General features: G+C 38.1%; 2 protein-coding genes across 2 annotated transcripts in view; one reads left to right on the top strand and one right to left on the bottom strand.

The window, feature by feature from the left end:
- LOC145501752 (uncharacterized) overlaps positions 1 to 12,500 on the bottom strand; it is a 27,975-nt gene that overhangs the window by 11,887 nt on the left and 3,588 nt on the right. The window contains exon 2 of the mRNA XM_081481148.1: positions 11,151 to 12,500. This exon is cut by the window's right edge and continues 3,003 nt beyond it. The gene's annotated coding sequence lies outside the window, so the exon portion shown is untranslated. The remainder of the gene's footprint in view (positions 1 to 11,150) is intronic.
- Positions 1,415 to 2,293, top strand: LOC145501751 (rhodopsin, GQ-coupled-like). Its single transcript, XM_081481147.1, has one exon. The coding sequence runs from the start codon at positions 1,415 to 1,417 to the stop codon at positions 2,291 to 2,293; it is 879 nt and encodes a 292-aa protein (XP_081337273.1).

The following is a 12,500-nucleotide window of genomic DNA, read 5'->3' on the forward strand; positions in this document are numbered from 1 at the left end:
AAATAAAAAATCACAAAAAAGAAACAAACAAAAACAAACAAACAAACAAACAAACAAACAAAAAAACAGTAGTTACGGTTTAATCCCCTGTAGAAACCAAAAATATGGCGACTGGTAAACTTACCTATAATTTGCAGAGCACGCAAACCTCAAAAACGCTCATAAAAACGTACAGAAAAGTTGTAAAATCCTGGCAAACACAGTGCCATTAGAAAAGGGTCGAAAATTGCCAAAATATGGCTTTCCATGTGCCTAATGGGCTGCGTTAGGTTTCAATGTTAATGTGGTAAAATGTGCAGTCGCCATCTTCTTCGGGATCATGCACTCGATCGTTAATTTTTATTGTTTCTATTGTTCAAGTACCACATATGTTTATTAAAAACAATAATTAGAGAAGGGAAAACATCTTGCAAAATGTTTTTGTAAATAGTGACAATTTGGACTCTTTTACCTTCTCAAAACTGTAGTAAGCCGCCTTAAAATTCATACAAGTATGAGAAAGTTAAAATTGCAATTTTGGCCGGATGCGAAAAAAACAAATTTTGTAGAACTTACTTGAAGCGATCTGACAATATTATCGAGTGTTAGAGATGGCGTACGTTGTTCTCGTTTAAGAAATACAGTTTGTCAATATTACAGTAGCTTTTAATACTTATTACCTGAATTTTAGCCTTTAAAAAGAGTAATAAGCAAAGTATAAAAACAATTGAGTAGGTGATGGTGATGTTAATGAAAGCCTAATTCTTGGATAGCATGTTCAAAACTGAATCCTTCAACGTAGCAACTTTCGATGATGACGCCTTACGTCACGATATCCAGAATTTCAGAAAAACCGTTTTCGGAGACGATAAGGAACGTTTTTGCAAAAATAACTGCATGAAAAATGAGTTTTTTTCAACAAAAACAAGAAACTTTAAAATTTAAAAACAAAACAAAACAAAAAACATTTCTGTCAAAATGTGATTGCAATGGAAGCATTAAGTTCTGATGCTAGTGACCTGTCATATCAAATTGTTCCCAGATAAGCTTGGCGGCATCTACTTCAATATTGAAAAAGTTATTAACGGTTGAAGTCAGACACGGCACTTCTCACGGACGTCATATGTCGTGCGGAGGTGGTCAGTGTATATGAACAAAATAATTGACTTCCAAGGGAGAATTTCGGTGTTCATATTACCGACGGACTTAAAATCTAATAATTCAGGCGAGTGCAGAGGTAACGATGATTTGCTTGTAAACTTACACGCAAAACCAATGGATAAATAAGAAAACGTTCGCCAAGCACTTTGGTATATTCGCAAACAAGATTGACTAGCCTTTTTGACATGTAAGTATACCAGGCATACAATTTCCTAAGCGCAGTTTTTTTGTGAAGTCTAAAGCCTGGAAGATCAAGACAAATCTAACATACAAAATGTGTACAAGTAAGCACGAACACCCGCTTCCATGGATCGTAATACTGGGAGTTGAAACTCTGGTCATTATTCTCGGAAATGTCGCTACAGTTATCGTGTTTTGGAAAAACAGATCCCAGCTGAAGCAAACTTGTTTATTCCTGATAAATCTAACAGTTGCCGATCTGATGGTTGGTATCGGCAACATTGAAAGTGTGGTCGTTGAAATACATAAAAGCTTCAAGACATCTTTGAGTTGTGAGACAACTTGGGGAGACTACGTGGTTTCGGAGGAACTTTTTGGATGTGCATCCATTGGTTTCCTCGCTCTCATTTCTTTAGAGAGACTTTATGCGGTAGTATATCCTCTTCGCATCAGAACCACGTCGACACGTAAATATATTTTTAGCGTTGGAGTAGTGTGGCTTCTATCGGGTACAGTAGCTGTGGCCCAGCTGTTAGGAACTGCTGCAACTTTGATAACCAAAGACATCTTTATTTGGTTTGTGACAATGTACTTGTTTGTCTGCTTAATGATTATCTCGTGTGCATATTCTGCAGTGTGGTTCTCGTCCAGAAAGGAAGACCCAAGATTGCCACCAAACAGATATAAACGAAACAAAGAACTGGTTAAGACTCTGTTTATTGTAACTTTGTTGTCGCTAATTGCTTGGCTACCCTTTACCGTGGTACATAATTTGCGGTTCACTTTGAAAGAAAATTTCGCCATTGGGCCAGTCTTCGATGATGTAACTCAAGTTCTTCAGTTGGCAAATTCTTTTATTAATCCAGTAGTATATTGCTTTAGGATGCCACTGTTCAGAAGAACCCTGAGAGGATTATTCACCAGGAAGAAAGCAACGAGGCTACACTTTCGTGAACACCAAACTTGCTCATAAACTCATACTGTCATTCTTCTCTAAAATTCGAATTTAAGTGAAACTTTTTAAGCGCAGAAACGACTCCGTTATTTCATGTTCATAAATAGGGACGCAACGTATGTCTAAAGCATTAAAGCAGCAAAGCCCATCAGAAAGTACAAATATGAAACTTTTAATGCAAAAGAAATAATTCTGAGGGGGTATTATAATTATTATCCGTTATCTAACCCTCGTTTTTTTTTTCTTTTTTTCTTTTTTTTTTTTGTTTGTTTCGTACTATGAATTAGCCGTTACACTATTAGTTGGTTTATTTGTCATAACGGCGCTTTAGTCGTGCTAAATCTAGTCGTGTGATATCCATATCAGGTCTCTCTTTTTAGTTTTTCCTGTGTCTCTTTTGTTTAGTTTTCGTGTCATTGTCTTTTTTCGGTTTCTTTTTCTTCCTCCTCCTCCTCCTCCTCCTCTTCTTCTTCTTCTTCTTCCTTTTCTTTTTCTTTTCTTTTCTTTTCTTTTCTTTTTTTTGGGTCAGCGCAAGTGTCAGAAGTAGTTGGTCCAAAAATTGGTCGAAATATTCAATTTTTCGTAATGTTTTTTCTATGGAAGGAAAATACTCAACATGGAAATTTTTTTCATCGATTTGATTTCGTGCAATCTATAAGGATTAAATACGCAAATAGCTGCGTTGCCCCTAAAGGTATGTATAGATTACTCCATCCTTTCAGTGTATGTTTAATCGTTTTAATTAAAAAAATGCATTGAAAACACTAGGGCTCAACGGATATATCCATAAGTCGGTTGTTTTCGTCTAAACGCTCTCATAAGGTATTGCTTAATTAAAGCACGTTTATATTGCTGGGAATGATTTTGATTGTTCTCAGAGTATAAGTTTATTGTTATAAAAATAAACGGCCACCTCGGTGGCCAACAAATGGCAAATGATGTTTTTGTCAGTTCTTCCCAGCAAACCACGCGCAGCCACTGCATTGTATGGTAAAGGAGTTACAAATAGATGCAATAACATAGAGCATAAAGCACGTTTGTATGTTGATAACATTTTATCTCGTTCCATTCTACCTGCGGATGGGGTTGGGGACTGCTCTCGACGTGCTTGTTTGCTGAAGCGTTATTGAGCGCATGGCCTTTATTTGTCTCAAATTATTTTGTGGAATATTCCTGTATTATAATCTTCATGAAATTTTATGCGCAACCAAGCATTACATTGAAGTCTGTGCGTTATAAATTTTAATAACAATTATTGGTATTACACAAAATCATAATTACTCGATCATTAACCGAACGTTTGACAAAGGGGAAGTTTTACATTCCTCTTGCCGTTGATTACTCATTAGGATCAGTCTAAAAGTTTATTTCTTTGTGCGATATTAAAGATATTCAATTCCAGGATACGTTTCCTGTGATACTTGGAACATTTTTTTTTTTAAATAAAATGTCGATAAACCCACAACTAGCGGGATTGAAACCAGATGTTCTTTTGACGGCGGAAACTCTATGAAATGTTGCGACGCAACGCTTTGTTATTGGTAACTTGCTCGACGCAACTTGCGGCTTTCAATGAAACTTGCTCTAAGAAATTTCCCTGTTTCGTTTCAGTTTTGACAAATTAAGGTGTTTATTGTTCCACATAAAATTAAATGAAGCAACTTCGGTGTCAAACCGAGGCACGTAGGATAGTCCTAAGCAGGACAGTTTGTCAACAGACTTTAATTAATTGCTGAATCACAATCACCCTGGCATTAGAACTATTTTGGCCTTACCTACTTATAAATACATATGTAATACATGAGAGTGGAGCTAAAAAGGAATTCAATCAGCTTGCATGAGAGGAAAATTGTTGTGGACTGGGAAACGAACGCCGCTAAAAAAGCCTACCAGGTTTTCATTGCTTTTTTCTGCATCAAAATGTAGCAAAATTGAAAATGGCACAGAATCGAAGAAGATAATTGTTAAAATTCATTTTCCTGTTTACCGAAAATTTATTGCGATTTAAAATTACAGTCCGCGTTTGGACTTGACTCAAAATTACACATAAAAAATGACATTCTCTGCGGGTAACACTGACTTAGTTGGCACGGTAGTAAATTTGACTGTGAGAATAGGAACTCCCAATGTATTTCCTCACGGGTACTTTCATGCCCCGGGGTGTTTCTTTTAGCTGATGAAGTACAGTTATCCTGCTGTTCACCAGTGCCTAACAAAGAAAGGCAGTGTCTCACACGGTGCGTAAAAATAATTACATCGTCACTTCGACGTGCTGAAACAGTGGCGTATCTACAAAGTAGACTGACGAATCAAATCGTTCGCAACTGTCTTTCGTTACCTTCAAGATTCTTCGTTCTCGCTTAGGATAAACTGGAGTTACACCTGAGGATTACTGAATCGTAAACACTCTTTTTCCTTAGCCATCGTAGCTTTAGAAGAAACAAAACACAAACCGCGGTGATAATCATGGAACCAGAACGCATGTTAAACAAAGTTAATTTCCTTGACGTTTCGTATGTACAACATACATCTTCAGAAGTGACCGTTAACTAGATTACAATCGAAATTTAAACGCGAAAAAAAAGAAAAAGACTGGTATCTAATAATATGTAACAAGACTAATAGTTAATAACAAACAGATGAGTCTGCGGGAGAGAAAAAAAAATTACCATAATAATAATAACGATACAAAATGTTAGTAAAGAAAAAGTTTTTCACTGCCAACGTTTTCATTCAAGGCTGGCTTTAAATCACGAATTAACAATGCTTCCTTAATTTTACAATGTTTATCTGACCTACCAGTTGCTAAGATATCAAAATTGTCCCATTTAATATTATGACCCGTGGAAGTAACGTGATCCGCAATGGCTGAGGTGTGACTGCTTTTAGCAAGGGCCTTAAAATGTTCAGTTTTTCTATCGTGTAGTCGACGCTTTGTTTTTCCTATATAAAATCATCACAGTCCCAGCAGCTTGGCTTGTAAACCACCTTAGACATCTGAGAACGGCTGAACCTGTCCTTGTACGGGAAAAAAGACTTAATTCAGCGGGTGTTTCGGAAAATTATTTTAACGTTAAAACAACCAACCCTTCGTCTGTTAAGGTACGGTTAGACAGTGGGAGAAGATCGGTGTGGTTGTCCATCAAACGTAATCACGAAGTATATGCTTTCTAACTTTTTTTGGAAAAAAGCCTGTAAGTGGTAAGTATAGCTGTTCTCTAAATTTCGGAGTTATAACGGTCTTAGGTCCCATCCGTACTAGGCTGGGGAATTTGAAAACGGTACTTTCTTTCTTTCTCCGGTTAGACCTTCTGTCTACAGTAATCCGTCTCGAAACCGAGCTTTTCGAGAACGGTCCTCGATCAACTTCCGCCGACCTCATAAGCTATTTAGGCTTGTAAAAACGTTTAACCTTTCAATGATAAGGGTTCATCCCAGACTTACTAAAATGTGCACAAGCAAGTACAGCAACTCACTCCCAAGGATCTTAATATTAGGAGTGGAATCACTGATAATTATTCTTTCAAATATCGCCACCGTTATCGTATTTTGGAAAAGAAGATCCCAGTCGAAGCAAACCTGTTTGTTCTTAATAAATCTGACCGTTGCGGATTTAATGGTTGGGGTTGGTCTCATTGAAGATGTAGTCAATGAAATATGGAAACTGGCCTCTTCAAGTTGTACGACAAGTTGGGAGAAATATGTCGTGCTGAACGAGATTTTTGGCAGTGCCTCCATTAGTTTCCTTGTTCTCATTTCTTTAGAGAGACTCTACGGGATAGTGGGGCCATTTCGCTTCAAAAACACATCAATAGGAAAGTATATTTGCAGGATTGGGGTAGTGTGGCTTATGTCGGGATTTTTAGTTTTTGCACAACTGTTCAGGCCGTTCCACGATGTCGTCAGTTGGGTTGGAACAGTATACTTGTTTGCTTGGTTAATGACCATCTCGTGTGCATATTCTGCAATCTGGTTCTCTTACAAAAACAAAGATCCCAGATCACCACCAAACAGACACGAACGAAACAAAGAACTGGCAGACTCTGTTTATTGTAACTTTGCTATCACTTATTACATGGCTTCCTTTTACTGTAATCAGGAGTATAAGGGTCACCTTTAATATGCCTGATGTTTCTGGGCCAGTCCTTACGGATGTAGCCCGATTTGTTCGGTTGGCAAATTCCTTAATCAATCCAATCGTTTATTGTTTTAGGATGCCACTATTTAGAAGAACCTTGAGAGAAATGTTTTTAAAAGAGATGACAACAGGGCTACACGTTAGTGAACACCAGACTAGCTCAGAAACTATAGCCCCAGTTCTACTTTCAATTTCGCATTTTTAAAGTGTGGCAACTAAAACTAACAACATTTCATCAGACTGACGATTCAGTGAATTCGACTCTTAAGTAAGCTTGCAAGCAGGTCGAAAACGTAGCAACTAACACGAATAATAACAATTAGAGAAAATAATTTAAAAGTGATAAATTTTCCAGGGATTGAATTGCGTTATTGTTTTCTTGGTTTTGTTCCTATGATGTGGGTTTTTTTGTCATTTATGTAATCCCCAAATTTTTCATACGTTTTCAGTTTCAGTTCACATGTGGGCTCAGCTGTATAAGCCTAGTGCTGTTGTTGATGTCGCTTTTGTTCTTCTCTGCTTTATTTTGTTTTACATAATTATTCTTTTTCATTGTCTTTTCCAACCCGAAAGGGTCAGGAGATTTTGGTCTATAGGGGTTGAAACCATTTTTAATTTCATTTTTAAGCCATTTTTAATTTCCTGTTAAAAGATCCTCATTTTGTTATACAGAAAAGTATGCTTAACATGACAAATGTTCATCTGGCGTATGTGTAATTCATTTGGAAATGTTGACTAGCTATAGAATATCCAATACGTATTCCCGTTTTACCCCTTCCTTAATAAATACTTAATTTTTAATTAAATTATGCGCAGCAATAGATCCCTGTAGTTCATTCATGTTGCGACCGACCGATTGTAGTCTTTTAACGCCTTGAAAGGTGGTAAAAGAATATTGCTTAATTTAAAGAACGTGAACGTATGTTGATATTATCGGAATATTGCTCTGAATTTACAAAAAAATTCTTTAATCAAAGTTTGTGTTGTGCATGAATTACCGGTTGCCGCTGAGAATTCACCTGGATTATTCAGACAGTTGAGTTTTAATATTTATAATGTACTAGGGAAGTAGTGGAATAAACAGCCCAAAGTGTTTATTTATTTATTTTATTGAGGCCTAACGAAATCGAAATTCGGAAATCAAAATTTACGTTGCCCTTCAATCTGTGTCTAGAAAGAGGAGGAGACTAGGGCGAGGTTTTAGTGGAATCTAACACGCGCTCATACACGTGAGAATGGCTAAATCTAAAGGGCAACAAATATGCAATTGTTGCCCGGCAGGGTTTACGCTGACTTCTTGCCTTATTACTAGCGACATATATAACTAATTACCGCAATGATAATGTTAAAACCTATAACTTATCCATTTAAAAAAAAAAAAAGTGAAAATTTCATTATTAGACTATGATGCTGTAAAATAAATATTGAACTTCGAACCTTGCTAATAAAATCCTTGGTTTCAGCTAACGTGCGTATATTGTCAAGTAGTGTGTTCCAGTGTTTCGCGGCGTAATAATTAAAACATTTTAGGCCATATTTGGTGCTATCCACCTTAGGTAGAGACAAAACATTCGCACCTCGCAGGTTGTAATTTCCTCGTTCTGATGTTAATAAGACGATCAATGCTTGCCGGCACTCTTCCCTGAAAACAACTGTTTAAGGTAACAATATGTCCTGGATCCTACGGGTTTCTTAGTTACTGTGTAAGCCTATCAATTTTAACAAAGTAGGATGTAGAATTGTTCTTGTAAATAAATCTTGGAGCACGCTCGTTTACTTTCTCCAGTTTGCCAGTGTTTCTGGCGCCACAGCGGTACCAGACTTGGCCGCAATAAAATAAATTAGGCAAAACAAAGGCGCGATACTGAGTGCTTCTTTGGTCTTGCATGGTGAAATATATTTCTAGCCTATTCAGCGCATTCACATGTCCACCTACGTCGCATTCACTAGTCTTATTAATTTTTTATTTATTGTCTAAGAATGCCAGATTGCAGAAAAGCCATGATTAATCCAGATGATATAATGCAATTGTGGCACTTAGGGAAATAATGTATCTGGTACATTTTTTCGAGTGTAATTTACGACTAAAAACTGGCTTCGTGTGGATTTTAAAGACACGACAACATAACGTTAACGTAGATTGTAGTATACGTAAGATAATTGTATATAGACGAAATGATATCAACAACAACAACAACTACTCGCCGGAACAATGGAACAATAGGAGGATCGAAATGCACCAATCACAGCCGACCTTTGTGATATAAATGATACCGTGCAATCAGTCGACTTTATCGCCTGAAGAAGACTAGCAGTAAGCAGTCGAAACGCCGAGATGTACATCTCAAGTGACTACATCGTGAGACAAACGATAATACACTTTATTGTAACAAAAAAACTAATTTCAATTTTTATTTTCTGCAAAAATGGAATTGATTCGCCGAGTTACGAAATTTGACAAACCTGATATCCGTCATCCCAAATCCTCACATCGCGCACCATCCCCAAAACTGTATGCAGAACTCGGAAAAAAATAAATTACTTTAAACCCACTTATAAAAATGTCCTAATTTTTCTGATCTCCAACGTGAAAAAAAATATCGTTGCAGCTATTTTTGTTAATTTTCTACGAATTTTCAAAGTTTGTGAAATTGGCCTTTTCCGCGGCCATGACCAAGCAATAGCGAAGAATAGGGCGAGTTGGCCTGTGACGTCATCGAAGGACTAACAATGTTTGCTTCTAAGGAGAATATATGCGAACATGGGATAGCGTGATTCAAAATCGTTGCAGAATTAATGTAAGGTAGGTGTGTTGCTGAAGGGAGTAGCGGTACAATAAGGCTAGGAGAGAGCTATCCCCTTCCTTCGATACCTCTATCTCCAGTAGTGAAAAAAGAAGAAAGAAGTGTGCTGACTTTTGTGAAGTCGGACTGAAAGAGGGAGTCAAGGTAGATAAGATACGAATTTAATTTGGATAAGATGGGAGCCATCTGACTATTCTATTGATACGAGCCCCAGAGTCCCACACCAAAATAATGGATACTGCGTGACATGATTTTACGGCAAATTAATCGCATCGCGTATTTTGTCCTCGAAATAGAGAGTTTTCTAAACGAATAGTCAACGACACGTTCTTCCTACAACGAGGCGATTAAGATTAGTGAGGCTTCGAACTGCTGAACTAGCTATGTATTTGTGGATTTTATATATACAACCACACGCAAGCTACACGCACGAGGTCAACAATGCGGTTGAGTTTCTTAAAGGCTCTGCCGCATATACAACTGTTTTGTTCTTTGAGCAAAGAAATATATCTATCTCAGTTACAAAATAAAACAAATCAAGCATTGATAGGTATATAAGGAAAGTAAAACAAAACATTTAGATTTGACTTTATCGTAGCCGCCCAATCGCAGTTAGACTCCGAATTGTAATCCTGGATGGTACAGTGCTTTCATTTAAAAGTCTTGTCCAGTTTTGATAAAATATGAAGCGCAAATACCGCAAATGTGTTTTGACAGTGCTCGAAACCTAGTCAAACTTCTATTGAGTGTTCTCAGCAAAGTCCTTTGATGACGTCACTAAAAGCTCGTCCCAGATCCCACCATGCTCAGTCGTGGCCGCAGAAATTACAACTTTAAGAGGCTGTCTCTGTAAAAACCGACCACTGATTTTACTTCGAAAATTCGATTTTTCTCATAAGCTGGGATTTTGAAGCCCTTACCTAGTCAGTCACTAAAATGAGTTTTATTTGAGTAAAAATTTTAATTGAACTTTTCTTGGATTAATCGAAGTTCGGTCCGCTCGACACAAGTTGCATGCCTGCCGAAACTGGAAAAATAGCACATTGCCGGCGCTCTAAAAAGATAATATTCACTCAAAAGTCCCAATTCTATTTTTCAACTCTAGATATATCATAGTAGTTTGTTCAGCCATGTTGCAATTATAATTCAATGTTGTTCCTTCAACGGTTAAAAGAAAATTTTCCACCCGTTAAATTGAGTTTTGAACCAAACACGAAAATAGCTCTACTTTGAAGGCACGTTTTAAAAATGTGGCACCTGTTTGAAACTGCTGCACTACATGAATAGAAAGTATAAGTGGCCCTCAATTAAAAACAGTAATAAAATTTGTCTGCCCACAAGGTTTTCAAAACTAACGACCGCTTAAAGTTCAGGAAATTGTGAAAATATTCCAGTGAGTAACTAACATACTCGCCTTCGTAAGGTGCTCCGATAAATTCACGTAAATCTCTTACCTGGCTTCAAGATTAAAGTTTTGGTCCTTTGTAGCGGTCCTTGAAACCTAGGTAGCATTAAAACTGCCAGCTTTTCCTTCCAGCGGTAGGTTTGTATACAAGGTACATTTAAACGTTCATCATCTGTGTCGAGCGTGACGGTCACATACTTAGATGTTCTTTGTATTACTGACCATTGTTTTTCTCGAAGCCGGTTTAATCATGTAGAGTCCTCTTAAAAGCTTTGTAGAAGCAGTCTTTTGGACAACTCTCGGCATACATACATGTATGAACAGTAAACGGTGATCCGGGGATCCAAGGAAGGATTGATAAATGCCACGGCCATTTTGTGTTCACAACCGGTGTTTTACTTCCCAATCTTCCCAATCTTCCCTTTTAAGAGGACTCTACATGATTAAACCGGCTTCGAGCAAAACAATGGTCAGTGATACAAAGAACATCGAGGTATGTGATCGTCACGCTCGACACAGTCAGATGACATAGTAAATGGTTTGAACCCAGGAGTATCAATAGTTCGTATAGTGTGATCGTTCGGGTGAGGGTAGTTCTGAAAAGAACTGTTGTTGGTGACTGACGTTTCGACAACCTGAGCGGAAGTCATCTTCAGAGTCAAGTGAATAGTTTTTGTCAGTCAATGATTTTATAATTCTGGTCCGTTGAACATGATTGGTCAGTTTAGCCATGATGGTATTGGCTGAAAGACTTGTGTAAAGTTTGTCATCCGTCATTGGTGGGTTTCGATCCGTCTTATTGTTAGTCAAATTGGTCGGTCTTTGGTCCATCTATTGTTGGTTAACTTAAGTCGGTCTGTTGGAAGTCCGTTTGTCGGTTTCGTTTCCGTCATGGTTAAGTCGTTTGTAAGGCGCCGGTAGTTGTTGACATCTGTTAAGTGGCGTTTGTTCTAGGTTAGTGTACCAGCTTTCCAGAGTCAGTCGTTGAAAATAGTTTGTACTGTAGGTTAAGCACCGAGCAGAGTCCCAGGCAATGTTGTGGTTTGTCAATTGATAATGTACAGCAATGTGATTGTTGGCATCACCATTTCTTGTGGCTCGTTTGTGTTCAGTCAGTCTCGTGTTAAGGTTTCTGCCAGTCTCACCAATGTAGGAAGCCTAGCAGTCGGAGCATTTGATCTTGTAAACTGCTCCCTGTCTGTTGTTAGGTTCGTCCCTGTCTTTCACGTTGGTTAGTAAATGTCGTAACGTAGTTGTAAGTTTATGGGCTACACGGATGTTGTAGGGCTGTAGGATCCGTGAGATGGTCTCAGAAGTACCCTTAATGTAAGGTATAGTCACTCTAGTAACAGGCGTTGGGTTCCTGTTCGTTGCGTCAGCTTCAGTAGGTCGGTAAATGTTTCGTCTAATAAAGTCAGCGTTGTAGTTGTTTTTGTGAAAAACACGTTCAAGTTATCTCTTTTCGTCAAGTAAACTGTCCGGTGTGTTACAAACTAGTTGCGCTCGTTTCGTCAAAGTCTTTATAGTCGTGGCTTTGTGTAAAGTCGGGTTGTAGGATGATTCGTCAAGTAATCTGTCGGTATGCGTCGGTTGTTGTTCGCAGTTCGTTGCTGTTGCGTTGTTGTACCGAACAGTCTAGAAAAGGAACTTTTCCATTTTCTTCGATCTCTGTAGTAAACAAAATTAACTGGATGTCGGCGTTCTGTTCGTTCAGGTGGTCGTGAAAATCGTCAGTTTCGTCTTTGTGAACGGCGGTAAAGGTGCCATCAACGTAGCGTAATCAAAGTGGTATCGTTTGTCGGCAAGTTGCAAGGGCGCGTGTTGCATCACGTGTTGCATCACAATTTCTGCGACAACAACAGAAACAGGCGACCCCAT

Source organism: Orbicella franksi, chromosome 10 (assembly GCF_964199315.1).
Source record: "Orbicella franksi chromosome 10, jaOrbFran1.1, whole genome shotgun sequence".
Taxonomy (NCBI): domain Eukaryota; kingdom Metazoa; phylum Cnidaria; class Anthozoa; order Scleractinia; family Merulinidae; genus Orbicella; species Orbicella franksi.

Bases quoted from the DNA above. Each gene is read 5' to 3' on its own strand.
- LOC145501751 (XM_081481147.1), top strand. From the start codon at position 1,415: ATGTGTACAAGTAAGCACGAACACCCGCTTCCATGGATCGTAATACTG.